Here is a 22,733-nt window from a genome sequence, read left to right as displayed (position 1 = left end):
CCGCAGCTATGGGATATTCATTCTCAAACGTAGGTGTTACCTCTGAGTGTGTAGGTGGAAAATGTAATGTATAAAACAGATAGACCCAGAGCCCCCAAATCTACCAGAATGTCATGAGAACAAGATTCAGATTCAGTCTGAACATTCAGTAAGTAGAAAAAGCAGCCAAGGATCCTATCTGTAATTTCTTAAGGATATTGAAGGAAATGCAGATGGAGGTAGGCTATGATTATTTGTATTCATTTCCTGATTTTCCCTTAACCTAGCATGTGGCCATTGACAAGGCAATGAACCTTCTTGAGAGTCTGGAAAGGAAAATAAAGAAGTTGACATTCGCTTCACTTACCTGACAGAGCTAACGTGAGGCTCTAATTATGATCTATGATGATCATATTGATGGTGATCATCATAGAATGATCTATGATGTGGTACTTTTTTGGTCAAAATAATGCCGTACATACAGATTATATTCCTGTACTTTTTTCCCCAAAAGATTACATGTCCTTGAATGATGGGTGAGCTGCATTTAGCCACATTGGCTCGGGTGCATGGTAAGATCTTCTCGATTAGAAAGGAGACTGTGTTGTTTCCCTTTCGGTCCCAGCCAGTTCTACGTGGGCCACCATTGCTCACTTAGATAACCCTTCAGTGAGAGGGCATGGTGGGATCAGAGCACATGGACCCCCACAGCTGTAAAAACAACTCGAACCACTTGCTCAGGGGACACCAACAGAGGTGCCACCTTCTTAACCAAAGAACCAAATCACAAGCCTATGATTTCTTGTTTATCTCATTTTGATCTTTCTAAGGAAGGTTTTGAGGTTTTGAAATCTGTGGAGCCAAGATCTGCTGTTCGTTTGTTTGTGTATACCCTTCCTTGTGATTTTGCTTTATTCTAAAAAGAGGACACAAAGTGGCTAACAAAGATTAATATAGCAACTAAAAAATTTTTAAAAAAGAAAATTAAGGAGAAGGGACTATAAAGCAGAAGAGGAAACAAGACAAAGCCAGGGTAGGGTCAGTTCACAAAATGCCTGCCCAGCACAGTGCCTGATGCAGGTGCCTGAAGGTGTCGGACTCTGAGCGCCCCAGCAACTAAGAAAAGAGGCAGACTCGAGTAGTTTGAGATTTGTGTTGTCCATCTCATTCAAGTAACTTTGTTACTCAGGCAAGCATTCTGAGATCATTGAGAACCTGTGCCCTTTTCTAGCAGTGGTTGAGTCGTGCTGTGAATAATGTTTGTGGTGGTGTTCTTCCCACAGACAGAGCGCTTAGCTCTATGCAGCAGTCCTGATAACATTGTAAAGTGCAACCTATGGCCTGACAGTTCATCAAAGTCACTTCTACAAGAGCCAGAGCACCCTAGTGGAGTTCACACTTTTCTGCTGGTTAAATTTCGTCTAAAAGGAGCATTTAAAGAAACAAAAGGAAAGAAAGAGCAGCACCATGGCCTGTGTGACAATCAGCTGTGAGGAATATCAGTTACAACTTTCAGAAGAATTGAATACTTAAGAGTTAAGGTGATATTCTGCTGCAAGAATTTAAAGAGCCAAAATTCTGCATCATCAATTTGAGATAAATGTATAACCTTTGAGGGTCCCCTGAGCAAGGGAATGGGGTTATTTCATTTGGATAAACTAACCAGTTCACATACTTAAAGTACAGCCAGACAGCCTCCCCCTGGACCTCGCCTGAGGAGAACATCCTAGGGGAGAACCCAGACTTCTCTAAACAAAAGTACTCTTTCAGAACATCCACAGAAGACAGAGGGGCAGGAAGACCCCAGTGACCTACTCCAGTAGAGCAAGGCCTGGAAAATTTTGCAAGTGGGTATCATCAATCATCCCCCAACCAGCAAAAAAAATTAAGAAACTTATAAGAACCCATTGAATATCTAATTTTAAGTGAGGCAACTTGTGAAGATGTAGATGAAAACATACTTCTAGGCAGTTCAGTAAAGGTGGGGCATCGGCCAAAAGTTTTAGGGTAGTTGGTTTAAGCCATTCCTTTTTGGCAACAAGACCGCTGTCATCTGCATGCATAATTTACATGAAACTTACAAATGCTTAGACTCATTCCCCTCTTTTTTCTTCCCACCTTTCTTTTAGATGGCAAATCAGTGCCATGCCAATGCCAGTCATTGGTGGATCTCTGGTTAGAAAAATACTCTCAAGCCTTGTTTATGTGCAGCCTGAAGAACATTGGGGGCCAGGAGGGCTGTCTGAGAGAGCCATAGAAGGGTGGAGGGGTGGTCTGAGGCTCTGCCAGCCTTTCTCCTCTTCTCTCTACACAGCTGACCATATTGAATGCAACAAATACCAATGGTATCAGGGATTTACTGGGGTCTAGTGGAAGAGAAAAAGTGGAGTGGAACAGAGACCTTGCCCACAAATAGCTTTCAACCTAGATTGTAGAGTAGGTAAGGCATATTCAGATAACCAGAATTTAAGGCACAAGGTGATAAAAACTCTTAGGATTGAGAAGACAGAAAATGCTTCCAAAGAGATGTAGGATACTGTGTTGTCTTCTTTTACCCCAAGTCTCTTAACTTGGTTCAGTTCAAAAAAATCTTGTGTCCCCACCAGGCGTCCTGCCCCACAGGAGGGGCTGCAGGTCCAGCAGGAATCAAGCACAGGCCTTATCTCCTAGCAAGAGTCATCAGAGCTTTGTAGTGGTGTCTGCTTGAGGTCGGGGACTTGGTCTTTCTCTGACATGTTTTGGTATGTCCCGTGAGACAGCTCCATGCCCAGGAGGAAAGAGAGCAAAGATTTTTCCAGGAAAGACATTGACATTGAAACAACAGCAGCTGGAAATTGGCAAGGTGCCCTCAGAAGGTTGGGGAAGTGATTTATTTTTCCAGCCTCACCACAGGAGCCAAAGCCCTGGCAGATGCCTCCATGCGTTAGCGGCAGCTGATCTGAGTGAGATCATTATTAATTATTAGTCACTTCTGAGTGTCTTTCTCAGGAACTACAGACCCTCCTGAGTTGCAATCAATACTGTGTACACCTTGCACAAGGAACTGAGTGGCATGTAATTATAAAACAGTATTGATTCCCGGCAAAGGGGTTGAAAATGTACAAATCCTTCACATAAAAATCAGCTAAATCTTCAAAAAGGCTTGATGATGATATTTATTTATTTATTTATTTATTTTGCCAAGAAAGAGACCGACGGTGGGAATCAAAAACTTGAAATGTTAGCTAAAGTAGGGCTAGTTCCTGCCAGGAGCCAGATCTATACACATAATTATTTTACTCTCTGTGCTGGCATTGATTCACTTGGGTTGAGTGTTGGAAAGATCTCTGTTTTGGGTCTATAATCCAAATTATTCAGTCAGTTCCTTTGATAATGTTTTCTACTCGCATCTTCCTGTATTATTTTTCAGTAAAACAAATAATTACACGTCTGGAGCTTGACTCATCCCCATCCCCCAATATAACCCTCATTCCTTTCCCTAAACCTGCTTTTCTTCCTCTGTTTCAAACCGTCTGCTCTGCCCCTTGGCCAGGAACTTCACTCACCCTCACAAGCCCCATAGTCCCCAAATCCTGCCTACTTGATCTTGGCCTAATTCTAATTTCTACTTCTGAGTTGGCATCCACTCCAGTCCTGTTGGAAGAGCTGGAAATCTGGAGAGCTTTTAGTCCGTCTTCCTTTTGTCCGTGTCTCCATTCTCAGCAGCGATAGTGAACATGGACTCTCCCACTGCCTCTGCTTAACTCATTGATGCCCTGTCATGTTCTGCAGGCATCCATAGAATGGCCTGGTGTTGCACTTAGGCTTCTAATCTTCCCCCCCGACCCGACTCCCTCCTGCTCTGCCTCGTGGCTGTCAGGAGCCCCCTTGAAAATGCAAGTCTTGGTCATAGCATTTGACCGTAGAAAGTCCTCCAGTGGCTCCCTGTCACCCACAATCTAAGGAAGACAAAAAATTGTTGATATGGAAGCGATAGTTGAGTCTCAAAAAAATGGAGCTTATCTCGAAGACTCAGCGGTTACTGGAAGACGGTGGGTCCGGCAGATTGTAGGCGGGAGCTGCATTAGGAAGGCCTCCTCATCTGTGGGCTTCTTTGGAGTTTTGAACGTCTGCCTGGTTAACTGGGGCTGTGACGAGAGCTTTTGTCCTAGAAGGCTCTTTCCCTGTTTGTGTAAAGCTAGCCGTCAGGGTGATCTAGTCACAACCCATGCTGTTTTGGATAACTCCTATTTTCTCAGCCAGGCAGGGAAGAGCTGTTGAGAATGTTAAAGGGGAATGGACCCCCCTGAGAGGTTCCCCCAAACCTCATATTGGAGGAAGAAGAAATCCTAATGTTGGTACAGGGCTCTGACACCAAGGGCTGTGAAACTTCTCAGAAGGACCGCTAAGGGCCTGTGTTATAGGAAAACAGTCTGTGATGTGTGACTGTCCTGAGCCTTACAGGATGTTCAGCATCCCTGGCCCCTCATACTATGTGCCAGTCATGGCCTCCAGTCACAGAGACCACTAGAAAAACTCCCCCATGCCCTTGCACATTCCAAATGCTCCTGGGATTGGGAAACAATACTGTCCCACTGAGAAACATTAGTTCCTGTCATTATTCCTAAGATGTTCTCCTTTTCTGAGAGCATCATGACGTGCTGGATTAATCTGTGATCTCTCTATGGCTCCTGTTGCCTCTTCATCTTCTGGAATGACTGAGTTCAGACTGTGGAGTTTCATGGCCAGCTTTGAAATCAAGCTCCACTACTTACTGGGGCATGACCTTGCACATGAGGATGACCTTTGACAACTGCTTAATCTCCACATGCTTCAGTTTTCTCATATAAAATGGGGGTGATAATATCTACGTCAGCAGATTTTTGTGAGGATTAAATAAGATAAAGCACGAAAGGTGCTTACCACACTGTCACTGTCGGGAGCCTGGTGAGTGTAGGAGATAATGGCAATGAGTTTAAGGGTCTTACTTGAATGAGAAGTCGAAATTGACACTTACAAGTGAATATTCTGGAAGATAAAGGCAGCATGATGTATGGGATAGGGTAATGGACAGGGTCAGGGTCAATGAATTCTATTGTACTCTCAGCTGTTAGTTACTGTAGGGCCTTGAAGGTGGCACTTCATTTCTGTGGATTTTGCTTTCTCTTCTCTATGAAATATTTGCCCTGGGTGGTGTCGAAAAGAGTGACTGGCATGAGCACTGCAAACGTTTTAAAACCCACAGACTCTCGTAAACCGTCTGATGATGTACCAGGGTCAGCCAATAGGGAGAACTCACCTAGCAACAGGGACTTCTTGGGAGCAGGCAAACCCGGGGAGTCTACTTGCATGGGAAAGGACAGGGCAGGGTATTTGCATGCCTGAATTGCTCCCTGCGCCCTCCACCCATCCTGGCCAGCAAGTCCCCCAAGAGCACAAGACAGAAAGAGCCCTCGGGCGTATAGGCAGCTATGGAGAAGGGCGCAGGTCTGCGGTTCAGCAGCCCTCCCTGCGGCTTTCCCCACCGCCCCGCACCAGGCCCGCTTCCTTCATGGTTGTCTGCTTTTGGCCCCACAGCAACAACGGCGGGAGAAGGAGCTGCGGAAGCAGCAGGAGAGAGAGCAGCGCCGGCACTACGAGGAGCAGATGCGCAGGGAGGAGGAGAGGAGGCGCGCGGAGCACGAGCAGGTACAGCGGCGCCCAAAGCCCACAGTTGGCTCCAGCGGGAGCTCCAGCGCCCTCTGACCGTCCCTGGGGTGTGGGTCCCCGTCTCTTAGGACTGCTCAGTTAAAGCGGGTTTTTACTCTTTCTCAAGCTGCTCTTCTCACCTATTCAAGAAGTCAAACGCACAGCCCTTGGCAATGCCCACTCGTTGAGCCTCGCTTCCTGCCCAGGCCAAAGTCCCCTGCACACCTTGATCTTTGGGTTCTCCCGACCCTGGGTATCTACTTTGAAGGTAGCACTGAAGCATGGTAAATGAGCCACATGGTCCTCTTTCATTGCTTCCGAAGGGCTTTTCTGCTCCTCGGTCTCCGGTGTCCCGTCCGCGCCGCGGAGGCGGGGCCCTCCGCCTTCGGTAGAACCGCATTCTGACCGCGCGGCGGCGCGCTGCAGGGCGGAGGGCGGGGCCCTGACGGAGACCGCGCATGCCGGCCTTCCACAGTTACTCTATTCCTGCTGCTTGCACAGGAGCCTCTGACCTTGATGGCATTGTGACTTCCGGGTGGCCCATAAAGAGGGACCCTGCAATGAAGAGCTTTAAAATGTAGCTGGGTTTATGAAAACCGTACGGTCCCAGCAAAGCCCCGAGCCCCCTCCGTCGGCTGTCGCAGGTGGAGGACTTGTGCTTTCGACTGCGTTGAAATGCTTTCGCTTCGGTGCTTTTCCTGTTTGGTGAGGGGCGTCTGGGCGTTTTGCTGTTGTTGTTTTCCTTCCTTCCTCACTTTACTTGGCAGCACTTGTCACCTCAAAGAAATTACCGGTTCTTTTTCTCTCTCTTTCTCTCTTTGTGTTCCTCTGAATGCTCTGCTGCCTGCCTCTCCAGGAGTACATCAGGCGACAGTTAGAGGAGGAGCAGAGACAGTTAGAGATCTTGCAGCAGCAGCTACTGCATGAACAAGCTCTACTTCTGGTAATGGGAAAGCAGAGGGCCAGCCACCTGCTCTGTGTTCATCCTGTGTGTGTGTGTGTATGTGTCCCCATGTGTGTCGCCCTCACATGCCAGCCCACGAGGGGGGGATCCTCCAAGCCTCGTGGACCTCAAAAGTCTCGTGGAAACCCAATGCACTTCCTGACCTAGTTGGCCCTCTGAATACCTTGGAGACCCTGTCATGCATTCTTTAGTAACTCAGTCTCTTTGTGAAACTTTAGCAGGAATCCAGGCTTATGACAAGTTCAGGCTGTTTTCGAGACCCATTGTGTTTATTGCAGAGTAATTTTTTTTTAAGATTTTATTTATTTATTTTGACAGACAGAGATTACAAGCAGGCAGAGAGGCAGGCAGAGAGAGAGGGGGAAGCAGGCTCCCCGCTGAGCAGAGATCCTGATGCCGGGCTCGATCCCAGGACCCTGGGATCATGACCCGAGCCGAAGGCAAAGGCTTTAACCCACTGAGCCACCCAGGCGTCCCTATTGCAGAGTAATTTTTAAGGTCATTTGCAACATGCTGGAATACAATCGCAGCGAAATACAGCTCTTCTGTAAGAACCCACTCGGCTCTGCAGTCATATTTCATTTGCAGACTATTAGCTTTACCCTTACGATGGGAACATTTTGTGTTCCCTGCTCACACAGCTTCCTCTTCAAGTACTTTTTTATTATTATCACCCTGCTCTCCGAATGAGCTGCTTGATACATTTTTTTTTTCACTGAACTTCTTCTTATTCATGGCACTATGTTATTTTTTAGCCTGTGCGTACAGTTGCTAATGACCTTTGTTGGTCCAAGTTTTGTGAAACACAAGATGATTTCAGCAGTATCTGTAGCTGCTTATTTAGTTTTGTACTTAATTGGACATGTTTGAATAGTTTAATTACTAAACCAGGAAGTGGATGGCTCCTTATAGGGCTTGGCGCTGACCATCCAAATGTCCTCATTATTGCTACTTACTTGGCCCCCCAATCAGGGACAAGTCAGTTGGCAGGGGGTAGTGTTCTGTAGGGATTGCCATTAAAGCAATAGTGTCTTCAGGAAATGCTAGCCCCAGCCATAACCTGTCTCTGTGGCATGTCCTGACATCCTTTGGTGGTTCTGTTGGCTTTTCTCATTATGATCTCTTTTGGCAACATTGCATGTTTCTCCGGTGCCAGCCAGTGGTTTCCATATGGTGATCTGGCTTTTCCTTTGCTTCTCTTTTCTGGTCCGGATAGGAATATAAGCGCAAACAATTGGAAGAACAGAGACAAGCAGAAAGACTACAGAGGCAGCTAAAGCAAGAGAGAGACTACTTGGTGTCTCTCCAGCATCAGCGGCAGGAGCAGAGGCCGGTGGAGAAGAAGCCACTGTACCATTACAAAGAAGGGATGAGTCCTAGTGAGAAACCAGCATGGGCCAAGGAGGTAAGTGTGCTAGCAAGTGTAGCCATGTCCTGTTGGCCGGCCTGGTGGCTCTAGTGATGTCACCCAGTAGAAGCAGAGAATTAAACTAGTGCTTCACAACTGGAAAACAATTCATCTTAAGAAGTGCATGCTTTGTTTTTGGAAGAGCCATAATGTTATTTCTGTAGAGAATTGACAAGGCACCTTAATCCATTAGTGGTTTTTGCTTTTCAGGGATTGATTTTTTTTTTTTTTTTTTGTCTCTAGTGGTTGTAAGGGATTTTTGTAAGTAATAACAGGAAGTAGAAAAATCACTTTTCTCATAGGTGTCCAAATGAGTTTGTGGCTTGAGGATTTTTAGTGACTTCCCCTTGAAAGAATGTGATTTAATAAAGACTTAGGGAATTTGAGGTAGAATCCTTTCCTGTCTGTTCCTAGACCCTGAAAGTGATCATTAGCACTGTCGCTGACACTGCCTTGTTCTGTTGTGGTACGAAGGGACGCACAGCTAGTCTCAGACCAGTGGTTGTGATAACCACTTCCGGGATCAGAGGTCATTTGTGGGTTTTTTAATTTGTTTTCTTTTGCAAATCCGCTACTAGAGTGAGGACACATTTTCATGAACTTGTCTCTGTGGTGAGCTGTTTTAAAAATCTAATTAAAAACTATCTGGGTGGTAGGAAAAAAGGTAGGCAAAGCAAAGAAACAAGATCAGCCAAGATTAACCACCCTCCTAGGAGTCACTGTGTCAGCTCGTGTACATAACAGCCTGATTTTCTGTTCTGTCATGGTTTGTGGCACCCAGTGATTTCCTTTATTTTCTTGTGAGCATAGCTAGTCATTTAAGAGGATGTTTGTGTTATTTTGTATTTTGTTCTAGTATCTTCAGGTATTTATAGCCTGAACTTATTTCAAGTTATCTAGACTACAGTCTTACCAGAACTAGATTTCTTACATAAGATCCTATTTTTACAAAAATGTTTCTTTTTGAATTTTTTTATTCTCTTTTATGTACATATAGAAAATGCTTGAAACCATGTTGCGCTAAGGTTAATGATGATTGCTGAAAGGGCAGTGGAACCACAGGGTGTGTTCTTTAAGCTTTTTTGTATTCTTACATATTGTTTAAATCTTTTCTAATGATCATGTGCTATTTTTGCAAAAATCAAACCTTTTTCTTTTACAACTTAGAAATAGGAATCTGTGGAGAAAATCATTTGATGTCCCATAAAGAATGTTTTTGATCACTTTCCTTTAGAGTCTATAAAGATGATTTGTATTTACCTATGTCTGTAACAGCTGCCTCTTTCTCTTAGATCAATAATTCATTTTTGTGATCCTACTCCCAGGTACGGCACCGACCCTTTAATAACCCACCTGTTCTTCCAGCTAAGCAGAATCCCTCTGCTGTTAGACAGCAGCTGAGGTGTGTCCTGGCTGGCAGAGGCGTGCCACCATCCACCACTGCTAAACCATTTTCTAGCCCTGCCAAGTTGAAACCCTCAGCTAAGCCACACTCACAGCTCCTGATCACGGCAGGTGTTCAGAAAGCTGGAAAACTAGGCTCCACTAAGCCAATGCCAGGAGCACCTGCAGACATTAATGATTCCAGATCAAGACTCCTGCTGGAGCCTCGCTCATGGAAGAAAGGTGGACCCGCTTGTCCTAGTAGAGTTGGTCTTGAAGAACAGCTGAAGGCTCAGGAAGCCTCGAGGACCGCAGTGAGATCCCCTCGGCGATCTCGCTCCCAAGGATGTAGTCCAACTCAGGAGTTAGGATCTGAGGTCATTTGTGTGTCCTCTCCCAACATCTTCAAAGTGACAATCCCCAAGTTGTCCATCACTGCAAGTAAGGAGGGCCTTAGAGACCCCTGTGGACCTCGTGGCCGGAGGGGCACGAAAGCATGCATCCTTCCAGGTACCCCGACGCCTCTAAGAACTGCTGTATCGCTAAATGACCTCTTCTTGACGCATGACCCCATGGCCCTCCGTGTTCCCAGCCCCAAGCATGGGTTTAGGATAGGGACACCTACAGAGCTCATTGGAGAAGACCGTGATTCTCTGCAGAGCGTCCCAGAATTCCTCCTTTCCCCTGTGCAGCTCCCTCACACGCAACTGTACCAGAAAACGGGGAGAAGCCTGGAGCAGTTCCCACGTCCTTCCTCCCACCTCTACCCAGCACGTTCTCATGTGAACTTGATCACTCTGACTCCACTGTTACCGAGTTACTCTTTGTCCTCCTCACTAAGTTTCCTGGCCTATCCTCTCTGTTCAGAACTAGTTCACGGTTCCCGAGCTCTCAGAAGCCACGGCATTCCTGGGGGCCAGTCTTTGCAGATGCCAGCAAGATGGTTTTCTAGACCTTCTAATTCCCCCATGCTCCCTGGCCAGGCTCCTAGCAGTGAAAGAAACACAGCAGTTGGGCGTGCAAACAACCCAGCTGTGTCAGCAAGCACTCCCGATGTGAGGCTCCCTGGCCATCATAAAGCTGGGCCACCTCTGGTGGGTGACATCTTCCAAGGTCCCTGGCTTCCTAGCAGCTGGCACTCTTCTTTGGGCTTCGTGCAGTTCTGGACGTATGGGAGAACATTCTTTGGGGATTCATATTTAGTCCTATCCTCCTGGGCGTGGTTAACGTAATCCAGCTTCCAACTAACCAATCTATTCATGAAACAGTTCCCAAGTCTTAAAAGAGTGGGTGTTCATATTTTAGAAGAGAGATGAAACATTTAGATCGCAGAATGAGTGACAGTGCTAAATTTGGGATCGGAGTGACTCGTGTACAAATAAGAACAAATAATTGTCTGCTTTGGTTTGATTCATCACTTTTTTAACACCCACTTCTTAAAATGGGAATAAAACTGGGTGTGAGGATCCTTCTCTTCTTGACCTTTTAATGCTTGTTGTAGCAATGTATGCACTTCCCGAGCTCTATTTAAAGGTTTCTTTCCCTACAGTAAGGAGGTAGATGGAGCTGTAAGTAGCTAGACGGCAAAATTCATTTCAGACCTTTAGAGACAGAAAGAATTTTAAGCCCAGCCATATCTAAATCATCAACCAAGAATAAGAACCTGAGTCAAGCTCTCTTCAAGAGTTAGAATAAAAGGTACCCTTTCTTTTTCAAATGTGTCCTCTACCAGGGTATAAAATGGAAATTATCTTTGCCAGGAAGGAATGGGCAGCTGTGGGCATGCCGCAGGCTCCTGTGATACAGGGTCCAGACCTTTCTTGCTCCCAGTGCCCTTGAGACACCCCCACAGCCGTCTCCTCCCCTGGCAGCCTCTGTGACTTGGCCGTATTTGTCTTCTAACTCAGCTCTCTACCTCCTCCCCAGGACGGTTTGTCCCTCCTCGGTTATTTTCTCATCCCCTTATTTCTCTTCCTTTTTTCAAATTGACAGTTTTTCATTAGCTGGGATAATGTTATCATGCCCCACCCTTGGTGATTTTGTTGCCTCATTGTGTAAAACATAAGTCATCATCGCATTTCGCACTCGCTTTCTCATTAATTTGTTGGATGTAATAAGAAGAAATGAAAATACTCAGTCATTTGCAAATCTTGTTGAGCTCCTCCCTCTCTCCATTTACAGAGTATTCTGTCTGTTCTGATGGTCACGTTGACTGGGATATTCAGATTCCGGCCAGAGAGGAGCTTTCCTGTCTCTATTAAAAGGAAGGGTGGCAGCATTTTCACCCCTTGCAAATTCTCCACCATTCCTGGATTGGGATGGAAGTCCAATTTGTTTCTGTAAAAACATCAGTATGATATTCTGTTGAACATCAGCAAAAATTGAAGGTCTTTTTTTCCTCCCCTTTTTGAAAGATGGTGATTCCTTTTCTTACAATACCTTTTGCTTATAATGGGACAGATTCCTTTCCTTCAAATGGCATGTGATTGGGCCTGGCAGTGATTGGGTATGCGCCCCCTCCCTATATTTTTTCAAATTTTCTTCAACACACAGCTGTGACAGAATGTTCCCTCTCCATGAATACTGTATGAGATTGTATTTTAGTTTTTTCCAACACTCCATCATGTTCTTACTCCCTGATACATTCCAGTCATCTGGTCATGGTTTTATTTGGCCAACGATGGGCCAAGATGTATCTTTATATCTCGCCAGCCCACTGGACTCTGAAATCCCTGTATGGAAGACCTCCTCCACTTGGTTTCCCCTCCTCTACACTGATGTGGGTTTTTTCCCCCTTTTTATATGAGTCCCAAATTACCACTTAGAGAGTGTACGGCTCTGCTCCCTTCTTTGCTCAGTTTCTGCTTCGCTCTCTTACGAGCTGTCCTGAGAGAGTCCTGGAAAGGAGTAAGGAGTTTGAGTTCAAGTTCTTCCACCTCCCGACTAGGTGACCTGGGACGAGCCTTGGAGCTTTCCTGAAGCTCAGTTTGCATTCCCTTTCAGGAATGCCTCTGGGCGCTCCTGTCTGTGAATGTGCCATTGAAATGATAAGCGCTGTGCAGATACCCATGAAATCTAGTCTTCAACACAGTCATGTTTTGTTTCCAAGGCCACTGTCCCCCACAAAGAAGTAAGCGTTTGGCCTCTGTTGTTTCTGGTTTGGATTTCACAAGGGCAGTCCTCATGGGGCCCCATCTCCCTGGCCCTCTTCCCCCCCGGTGATACACGTACTCATCTTCATTTCCCATCTCAGCGTGAAAGCTTTGCCTTATTATTTTCAAGTTATGTGCTCCATCCCCAGGAAGGCCTCTCTGCTCTTCTCTGGACAAGTGGTCCCGGCTTTTGACTTCAGATGAAACTCCATTTTAAGCATTTCACGTGAATGAGAGTGTCCCCTGTTCTCAGAGGTGCCTCAGAGAAGGCGTGTCCCCAGTCTTGGTCGGCCCGCATCTGCTCCTGCGGTTTTGCCAAAGAACAATATGGCATAGCTCTTTATGTGACCAGAGTGAATGCAGGGTCATAAAGGTCTAGTGAGTACCTAAACGTTATTTGTTAACTTCTTTCTCTTTCTCCAGCATTGCCAGTAAAAACAAAGACATCAGTTGTTCAGTTGGAAGAAAAGGAATTCCCATATGATTGTGTTTAATTCACCATGTATAAATAAGCTTTTAAGTAAGGCCTTCTAGGCTTTCATGGACCCCTCAGATGCTGCATCATATAAAATATTATAAAAATGCACCCATATGACGTCGTAAATATATTTTTGCTGTCAACATCTAAAAAATTACTGCTATAATTTTGTTCTGAGATTTTTCTCTCAGCAGCTTTCATTCATTATTGCTAAGTGAGACATTGTAAGCAATGAATTGTTGTCAACGTACAAACTAATTTAACAATTGACATTGCTGTTTCCTTTTATACATGTTTAATTTAATTTTTATACATGTTTAATTTAATTTTTATACATGTTTAATTTAATTTTTATACATGTTTATACATGTTTAATTTAATTTTTTGAAGTCCTGTAATCAACAAATTTATTTTCAGGTCTTCTGTGTTTAGATAGCCTTTATGTGTCTCAGAGGCCTTAGACATCACTTCTGTAGAACCCCGTGGACAATACAGCCATGTCTGGAGCAGAATTTTATTTCTGAGACCACAATTATGTTTCTTTTTTCTCCCTGTAATGCAGTAACACATAGGAAAGCATTTCTGCTGAGGTGATCTAAATCTCTCCAAATTTTAGTTTTGATGTTAAAACCATCCTTTTAATGAGAAAAAAAAATTGGTTTTGTACTAAAACTGGTCAGTCTCTCCTAATCTTGTTCTCTGTGTTCACTGGTAATCCCTTCAAGTATGCAATCCTTCATAACTGGTATCTTTTGTTGTCATGGTCCAGCACCTTGAGACTCTGTGTCTCTTGCTACTAGAACATTCTTTTTTGGTGATACTCTGACATTTGACATCTCCTTGGAGCAGGAGGTTGGAGCAGAGGCTCAGTTCATAGATTTATTTTTAGTATCATGCGAGGCAAATCAAAACATATCTTCATTGTACCGCAGTGTTGAATCACATATATCCTTATTCTGGGTGAAAAAACAAAACAAAACACTTTTTTTTTTTTTTCCTCACTCACATATCCATCTCCTTTTCAATTAGTAGAATAAGATGTGGTGAATCAGGAGACAGGCCTTTGCCCAGTACCAAATTAATTAGAAGGGGCCTGAGCCTAGATATACTACCCAGCTTCTCCTTTCTTTGTCTGATAGTAGGTGTTTGATTTGATATCTTTGCTCCAGTCCTCATGCTGTTCCTTTGGTGCAAAAACAATGGGCAGCATTTTCTTCCTGAAAACCTTAGGACAAGGTTCTCTTCAGACAAAGTATTTAGCCAAATGGCTCATTATTACACCTTTCTCAGATTTTCAGACTTCTCTGGACAAGCTCCAACCCAGGAAATTTCATCAAATTGAATCATCCTGAAACAATTTGTGCAGTGTAACAGTAGATTATCTATACCATGTGTTTTAGGATGGTACAGCCTGACACACGTGAATGGTAGGTTTTCGTATGCGAACCAAGTGATAGAAGGCATAGGGAACTTTACTAGAGAGAGATTAGTAATAGGTATTCACAACTAATCAAACCCATTAGCTGCCTATAAAAGTCAGCCCCTCACTTTTCTGCCCTGTTCATTTCCCATGACAGCCGTCGAGCCCATGTGGCCTGTGGTAAGAATACCTCCTTTACTGGAACCTTGCTGCTGGCTGTTGCCAAAAGAACTCTTTATGATTTCTTTGCTCAAGATGGAGTCTTTTTCGACTCCATCCCCTCAAGGCAGACTTTTCCTAGTGCTGTTCTTAATGTGCTGTCTCTGTGTGTTTAAAACTGAGTGTATTTTACAGCTTAAAAAAATAATAATGGCAAGTAGTCTCCACTCTGAATACATTTGGTTCCTGACTGCCGGGTAACAGGTGCCTGTGGTTCGGAAAGCCAGATATTTATCTGAAAATGTGTCTGAATCTCTTGGGTTCCTTAGCTCAGAGAGCAAATGGCTTGGACTCTCGGAGTTTGGATGGTGCGAGGTGCTCATACATGGCATTTATCTATTAACGATCTTCCACAGAAATAAGAAAATGACTGATATTTGACCAATTCCCGTGGTCTGGAAATAGTCACTTTCTTTTCAAGTATTTAGTATTTAGAAAAGCAATACATTGCATGGCTTGCTTTCAGTTGATCTGCCACTGTCTTTGTGGGACTTTCTCTTTCTGGTCTCAGCTCAGAACTGGCTTTATTCGTTTCTTTTGCTCAGTGCAGCAGCCAAATAATTACCGCTGATGTAATACTTTGCCCACATGCACACACAAAGTATACATGTTCTGGTTTATAGGTCTGGCTCGTGGTAGCTAACACTCTTTGGTGTGTGGTAAGCTTCCGGGACGTGGAGTTTCAAAACCAAAGTCAACTGGATGTCAATTGTAGGTACCCTGCACAGCCATGGTGGGAGAGGAGATGTTGAGTCGCCCCTGTGGGACGGTTTTCTATTCTGCAGCATACCTTATTATGTTAAAATGTTTGCAGTTAGTATGAGGGCTTCAAAACAGACTTATTCTGTATATGAGACTGAGTCTGCCTCTAGAAAGATCCAAAATGGAATAGGAAGGATGGGAAAGAATAGCTCTTTTGAATTTTTCTTTCAAATCAAGCCATGAAATGAATAAAGAGCTCCATACAGATATGTCTGGGTCTGTGTGTGGGTTCTGGGATGGGTCCTTGGAACCCTCCTCAGTGAGACAGCAAAGGGAGTTTAGGCTCACACTGAAGAGTCGTCAGGGTGGGTGGGCTGCCCGGCAGGTTTGGAAAATACAGCTGCCAAATTGACCCGAAAGAAATAAAGGACAGGCTGAGATGCATCTGAAAGAAAACCGCTAGACCTCTTGAAGCTGTCAGAGGTCTGAAATCATGCCTTGCGGTGTACATCTTGTTTATCTGAATTTCCGTTTGGAAATAGCCTCTGTGATGGTCTGTCTGCTGCAGACATGAACTGAGGGGAATCTTCCCCACAAAAAAGGGCATTCCTGGGACCGTGAGCCTTTCCTGCGGAACCCTTCTGATCAGTTACCTGCTTTGGGCTGAGAGACTCAGCAGGAAAGGGGATGACAAGGGAAATAAAGTGGCCCCAGAAGAGAGAGGGTTGGAGGTGGGGAGAAGGGAGGGGGAGAAGCGAGAACGAATGTCACACAGGGACAAAGAGGGAGAAGGGGACAGAGTGAGGCAGCAGAGTCCAGGCTGGAAGTGGAAAGGCGTATTTTAGGGAGCAGGGAGACAAGTGAAAAGACAGGTCCTAACGGGGGGAAAAGAAACAATACAGGCCGTCTGAAGATAGGTCCACTCATTAAGAGAGCGCCTGAAACCCCCCGCTGGCCTATCAGTAGGGCCTGTGAGAAAACACAAGGTGAGTGGTCTTCCCTCCCCTGTCGCCTGAGTCAGGTTGTGAGGAGTTTTCTGCTTTCCTGAGCAGTCTCAATGCCCACCCCAGTTCCCTCCCTGTCCCTCACTGACTCCATGGCTTTGTGACCCATCAGCAAGAGAATATCCAGTCAGTGCAACCTAAACTCTTAAGCAGGTCCCAAACTCCCCACTAACTGAAATAGCACAGGATACCGGGGAGTAAAGGGTGACAGCTTACGAGGTCCACGTGTTTTAAGCTAGTGTTTACTCTGACAGAAAAGAGCTTTTTTAAGACTGCAGAGCAGGTATGGAGCGTTTGGGCCCCTGAAGATGAATTGATCAGAGGGACCCAAAAATGGCTGTGCAGGTGACTACAGAGAATCCTTACAAGGCAGCAAAACAGCTTCCATTTCCATCCATCTACCCACTGAAGCACCTTTTTTTTTTTTTTTTTTTTTTTTGCTTCTAGGTGGAAGAGCGGTCAAGGCTCAACCGGCAGAGTTCTCCAGCCATGCCTCACAAGGTTGCCAACAGAATATCTGACCCCAACCTGCCCCCGAGGTCGGAGTCCTTCAGTATCAGTGGGGTTCAGCCTGCTCGGACACCCCCCATGCTCAGACCCGTCGATCCCCAGGTACCTTCCCGGCTTTCTTCCATCGGCCATCTCAGCTGGGTGTACATTTAAGCTTACTAAAAGAGCAGGGGATTGTAACTTGGATTCATACATAGGACCAGTCCAACAACGGCCCTTAATGCAGAACCTATAGTAATAGAGGAGACCTCACTGGATTTGAAGGATGGAGGAAGGGGGGAGAAAGAACAAACACCCTCCTTAACTTTGAGCCAACGGCAGGGTCACCTCTTGGTAGACCGGCCTCTCTGGAGACCCATGGGGGTGTCTGCCAGGTTGGAACAAGCATCCGTTCAGTTACAATTATCAAGTTAGCATTTGTATAGATATCTGTCGTATATAAACTATTACATTATGTTCTGTTCATTGGGATTTGGGCATGGTCTTTAACCAGAAACTAAATGACCTGGGATAAAATTGTGTCTTCTAAGCCAGTGGTTTCCAGAGGGTGGTCACTGGACCATTAGCATCAGCATCACCCAGGAACTTGGTAGAAAGGCAGGTTCCCGGGTCGCCTCAGACCTGCTGATCAGCACGTCCGTGGGGGTCTGGCGGTCTGCATGTTAGCAAGCCCTCCGGGTGCTCCTGAAGCATTCTAGGACTCGAGAGCCACTGGTGTAAGCTATTTAAAAAAGAAAAAACTTACTCCTGGACACGTTTCTGGAGGTTTTAGAGGACTTCTGAAATTGTAAACACTAAAAATGAAATATGAAGTGAAATAAAGTAGGGAATTTTATGAAAAAGAAAGGTAATGATGCAGATGCAGCTGGTTTCACCCAAATGTCTTTGAAAACTCTTTTAAATAGGGGTGTGTTTTGTGATGCGTTTTTAAAATATGCTCTATTTTAATATTATTATTACATTCGTGGTAATTAACATTAACAAAAACATGATTGGTTACAGTTCTTTCCTGGTTGAAGCATAACATTCACCTGAACTAGACCTTGAGGATTTTTCTCTGAGCTGTAATTAATAACGTTTCAGATTTCAGACCAAAAAGGGTCTGAAGAGGCAAGGGCAGGGCTGCTCCAGGGATAAGACTTCAAGGGCAAAAGGCACAGGGCCAGGCTGGCAGAGGAGGGCCGTGGAAATGCTCCCCAGTGGTCTGGCATTTGAGGTTTCAGAACAAAGAGGGTCTGATAAGTCCCTTGCACAAAGCAGATAGTAGATTAAGCGTTTAATTTGGAAAGTATTCTAGATGTTTCCCCAGCCGAGATCCATTGACCACATTCCCCGTGCCAGGCACAGTGTAAACCAACAGATCCCACACCAGACTTGGCTCCCATCTCCAGGGGTTTTACCTTCGAGATGGTAACAATGAAGTGCGAAGAGTGCTAACGGTCAAGAACACTCTGAACTTTGGATTTTCGTGATCTGTCTTAAAGAGCCACATTTCTACCCAAAAAGACAGCATGTCTTCCCTGCATGAACAATACCAACGCACGCCCAGTTAGGGGGCTCACACCTCTAAGAGAAACATCCTGGTGTGGAGAGATATATAAAATCATGGGTGGTGAGAGCCAGCTCACCAGAAGGCAGAAGAGCCTAGAGTTACGGGTAGGGACCAGGAGGCGTGTGAGGGTTCCAGTCCGGGCCCTGGCACATATGAGCCATGAGGTCCAGGTTGCTACTTAACCTCTCTAGACCTTCCAGTCTCACATGAGAAAGGGTGAAAGTGATTGTATCCACCTCATGGTGGATGTAGTGAGTTCATGAGGAGTAAGACACCCAGAGCAGTTTTTGTTTTACAGAGCGAGAGCACTTTCTGAAGTCAAAGTTAAGGGTTTTGAGGGAGGAATTTTATAATATTAGAAGAAAAGTGCTTGTAAATCTATAATACTGCTGGCCAGTAAATGTCCACTGAAACTGGCTGTTATTAGCATCACACCGATTTCACTGACTTCTTAGGAGTCCCGAGTGACTCAGTTAATTTTGGCCAGGCGCCCTGGGTCAGCCCTACACATGGCTGTAAATGGGAAGTTTGGAGGAGCTTCTGAAAGCTTGCTGGAGACAGCTGTGTTGGGCTCTGTGTCCTCTAGTTCTCATCTTATGCTCTAAAATGGTATTTTCCTTTCCACTGAATGACATAGTAGCTGCTCTGCTTTTTCTTCTAATACTGTTGCTCTAATGTTGGCTTGATATTTAGATTCCACATCTGGTAGCGGTAAAATCCCAGGGACCTGCCTTGACCGCCTCCCAGTCAGTGCACGAGCAGCCCACCAAGGGCCTCTCTGGGTTTCAGGAGGCTCTGAACGTGACCTCTCACCGCGTTGAGATGCCACGCCAGAACTCGGATCCCACCTCCGAAAACCCTCCTCTCCCCACTCGCATCGAGAAGTTTGACCGAAGCTCTTGGTTACGACAGGAAGAAGACATTCCACCAAAGGTAATAGGCTAGCATGCTTTTATCGTAACTATCATCATCATCATTGCTTATTATTAGTATTAGCATCTCTATTCCAGACCTTCTGTAGTAATGAGGAACCTGAATGCCAGAGCAGCACCCTTTCTCATGTTCTCCTTCTCGTTCCTAAGCTAAGACTTGGATAGAAATAGAGGCTCAGGTAATTCAATGACTTGGAAACATCTATCCTGTATCCAGAATTAGAACTCTCAACTTCAAGCATTCCAAACTACTATTTTACTGTCCGCATTAAGAAACAGAATAATGGGGGTGCCTGGCTGGTTCCGTCAATAGAACATGTTGACTCTCGACCTCAGGGTCGTGAGTTCAAGCCCCATATTGAGCGTATACATTACTTAAACACACACACACACACACACACAGAAAGAAAGAAAGAAAAAAAAAAAGAAGCGGGGGAGCACCTGGGTGGCTCAGATGGTTAAATGTCTGCCTTCGGTTCAGGTCTCAGTCTCCATGTCTGGGATCAAGCCCCGTGTTGGGCTCCCAGCTCAGCAGGGAGTCTGCTTCTCCCTCTCACTCTGCCTCTTCCCCCACTTGTGCTCTGCCTCTCTCTCTCTCAAATGAATAAATAAAATCTTTTTAAAAAGAGAGAGAGAGAGAGATGGAATAATGTGTGTTTTCATCAGTGACTGAAACTACATCTAGACAAATTGAAAACTTCCAGATAAAAAGTAGAAAATTGGTTTATTTCTACTTTTAATAACACAAATCAGATTGCAGGTGTTCAGAAGATAGTACTGCTCTTAAAATTGGCTCTGTTTAAGGAACGCTCCTTCTAGCCCAGGTCATAATTTAACTCCTGAGCATAAAACTGTAGGGTGAAATGACTAGAATAATCCTGGATTCGTTTCTTTTGTTTTGTTTTTACCTATACCCATTGTTACTCATTCCAAAAGTTATCATGAAATGTGGCTACGCATCTCACTGCAGACATCCTGGAAGCATTTCAAAATACTAGAGAAATTTTTGCATTACGTTCTTCCTGATTCTTCCTTTCTCCTAAACTTAGCATAGGAGCTTTGCCAAATGGAATGTCCCACAATTTCCGGAGATCAATGCCATTGTTGACACCAAGCAAAAAGAACTTTTTACCCAGTGATTTTCAAATATTCTTCCTCATCTTCCACTCAAAAAGATATTATAGCAGGATTTCCATGATTTTGGAAATGAAAATAGCTGACTGTGACTTTTTTTGTTGGTGCTCTCCTTTTGTGGAAGTAAGGATGCCTTCAGAAAAGGTTAGTTAGGGAGCAAAGTTTAATGTCAAAGATAGGTCGGGCAGGGGAGTGGCCCGAGAACTGGGAAAACGGAAGAGGGACGTTATTGGTCCACTCTCTGAAAACATGCAGGCATATATTTCTAACTCCGGGAGAAGAGTTGATATCTATATAAAGATTTTAGGTTTTAAGAATTTGTTAGACTCTTTCTTCTCGACAACTATTTAAATTTACAAAAGGAAAAAAGAAAAAACGAGTATTTAATTTGGGCAGGTGGGAATCCTGATTCAGCCATTCTGCTTCTCTTCAATGGACTCAGCTTTCTATATCTTTATCTTAAAATGCATTATAATAAACAATAAAATTTATATGAGTGTTAAATATCATTTATTATATTAAACAACATTATTATAGCAAAGCACATTTTTAAAATATCTAGTACAAAACACAAACCCACTTTAAAAGAGCCCCAGGAGGGGCTTCTAGGTGGCTCAGTGGGTTAAGCCTCTGCCTTCACCTCAGGTCATGATCCCGGGTTCCTGGGATCGAGCCCCGCATCAGGCTCTCTGCTCAGCAGGGAGCCTGCTCCCCTCCACCTCTCTGCCTGCCTCTCTGCCTACTCATGATCTCTGTCAAATAAATAAAAAAAATCTTAAAAAAAAAAAAAAAGAGCCCCAAGAGATGAATGAAGACTGAAACACCCAACAAATGTTTAACCCAACCAGTTATCACGGGTTACCTACATTTCCATCTCCTGGTCACTTTTTTTTTTTTTTTTTTAAGATTTTATTTTTATTTATTTGACAGAGAGGGAGAGGTCACAAGCAGGCAGAGAGGAAGGCAGAGAGAGGGGAAAGCAGACTCCCCGCTGAGCAGAGAGCCCGATGCGGGGCTCGGTCCCAGGACCCGGAGATCATGACCTGAGCCGAAGACAGAGGCTTAACCCACTGAGCCACCCAGGCGCCCCTCCTGGTCACTTTTATAAAGTATTATTCTTTTATCTCATGTTGGACCCCTTTAGTACACTTTCAATATTTGAATTTCACTAAAAATGTTTAATAAAAATGTTTAATGCCCGATAGTGTGCACACAGTCTTTTTGAAGACCCTGCCGGTGTTTTCAATATTAATTCTATTTTATAGTCCATTTGCAAATTGACTTTCCAAGGCACAGTGTTTGCGAGGGGGGTTATTTTTAATTAACGACTGCAAGTTGATTAGGAAGTAGTAACACTTAGGATCCGTTGAAAGAGTTCTCTGAGCTCCCGAGCATGTGGCTTATGTCCCAAGTTCTAGCCTGCTACCCCCGTCTCTCACCAGATTTCATCATCTCCTTATCTGTTTATCAGTTGGGGTGGAGTTCAGCTTATCTGGATAACTCTCATCTGATGCAATTTCTAATGATCAACTGAGTTAATGGTACCCCAGAGAAATTTCTGGTATCCACCACTCTTACACAAGCAAAGGAGGTCAAGTGTTCTAGCCTGGTGATAAAAATAATTAGCTTGGTCTGCTTTTTAATTTGTTTTTAAAAGTGAAAACCATTCTCCTTCATAATTGCTGAAAGTGCCTCCGTGCCTTTTGTGTGATTTTGTTTAGGGAGTTAAAGATTTCTTTGAAACATGAACACCATATCTTTCCCGTTTCTGATAGTTTCTGTAACTCCTGGTAAATTTTAGGAAAGGGTTCAGCTGCTTTTCAGGTAGGAGTCTGTGGGAGCTATTATATGGAAAATATTTCTGAATTCTGGTTTTTCTTTTAGGTGCCTCAAAGAACAACTTCTATATCCCCAGCGTTAGCCAGAAAGAATTCTCCTGGAAATGGTAGTGCTTTGGGACCCAGACTAGGATCTCAACCCATCAGAGCAAGGTAAGGCAAGGAAGATGGTTAGGGTGAAGGAAGAAGCCCCCACCTGTTATTGTCATTATTGCTTTCTTAAAAATTGTCTTTGTCCTTTTTTTCACTTCAGAGACATGTTGACTGGCCTCTTGGACAGTAAGCTTTGGTGGGTCCAGAACACATGTCTTTTATTTCTTCAGTAGCCTTTCAGAGAAGTCAGTGTTGGCTTTTCATGATCAGTGGCTTGTAAGACCTGAGCCTTTCCCCC

At 44.6% G+C, this 22,733-nt stretch overlaps 1 protein-coding gene across 3 annotated transcripts in view; it reads left to right on the top strand.

The window, feature by feature from the left end:
• TNIK (TRAF2 and NCK interacting kinase) overlaps positions 1–22,733 on the top strand; it is a 376,499-nt gene that overhangs the window by 299,440 nt on the left and 54,326 nt on the right. For 2 of the 3 annotated variants that reach the window (XM_080809120.1, XM_080809119.1), the window contains exons 13-18: positions 5,536–5,646; positions 6,503–6,589; positions 7,827–8,015; positions 16,824–16,988; positions 19,132–19,371; positions 22,389–22,495. In XM_080809120.1, coding sequence (XP_080665246.1) covers positions 5,536–5,646; positions 6,503–6,589; positions 7,827–8,015; positions 16,824–16,988; positions 19,132–19,371; positions 22,389–22,495 — 899 coding nt within the window. The remainder of the gene's footprint in view (positions 1–5,535; positions 5,647–6,502; positions 6,590–7,826; positions 8,016–16,823; positions 16,989–19,131; positions 19,372–22,388; positions 22,496–22,733) is intronic. The other variant, XM_080809121.1, reaches the window with a different exon arrangement.

Source organism: Martes martes (assembly GCF_963455335.1).
Source record: "Martes martes genome assembly, chromosome: 1".
NCBI lineage: Eukaryota > Metazoa > Chordata > Mammalia > Carnivora > Mustelidae > Martes > Martes martes.
The sequence above is the reverse complement of the archived record's forward strand: the minus strand, read 5'-3'. Positions and strand labels throughout refer to the sequence as shown.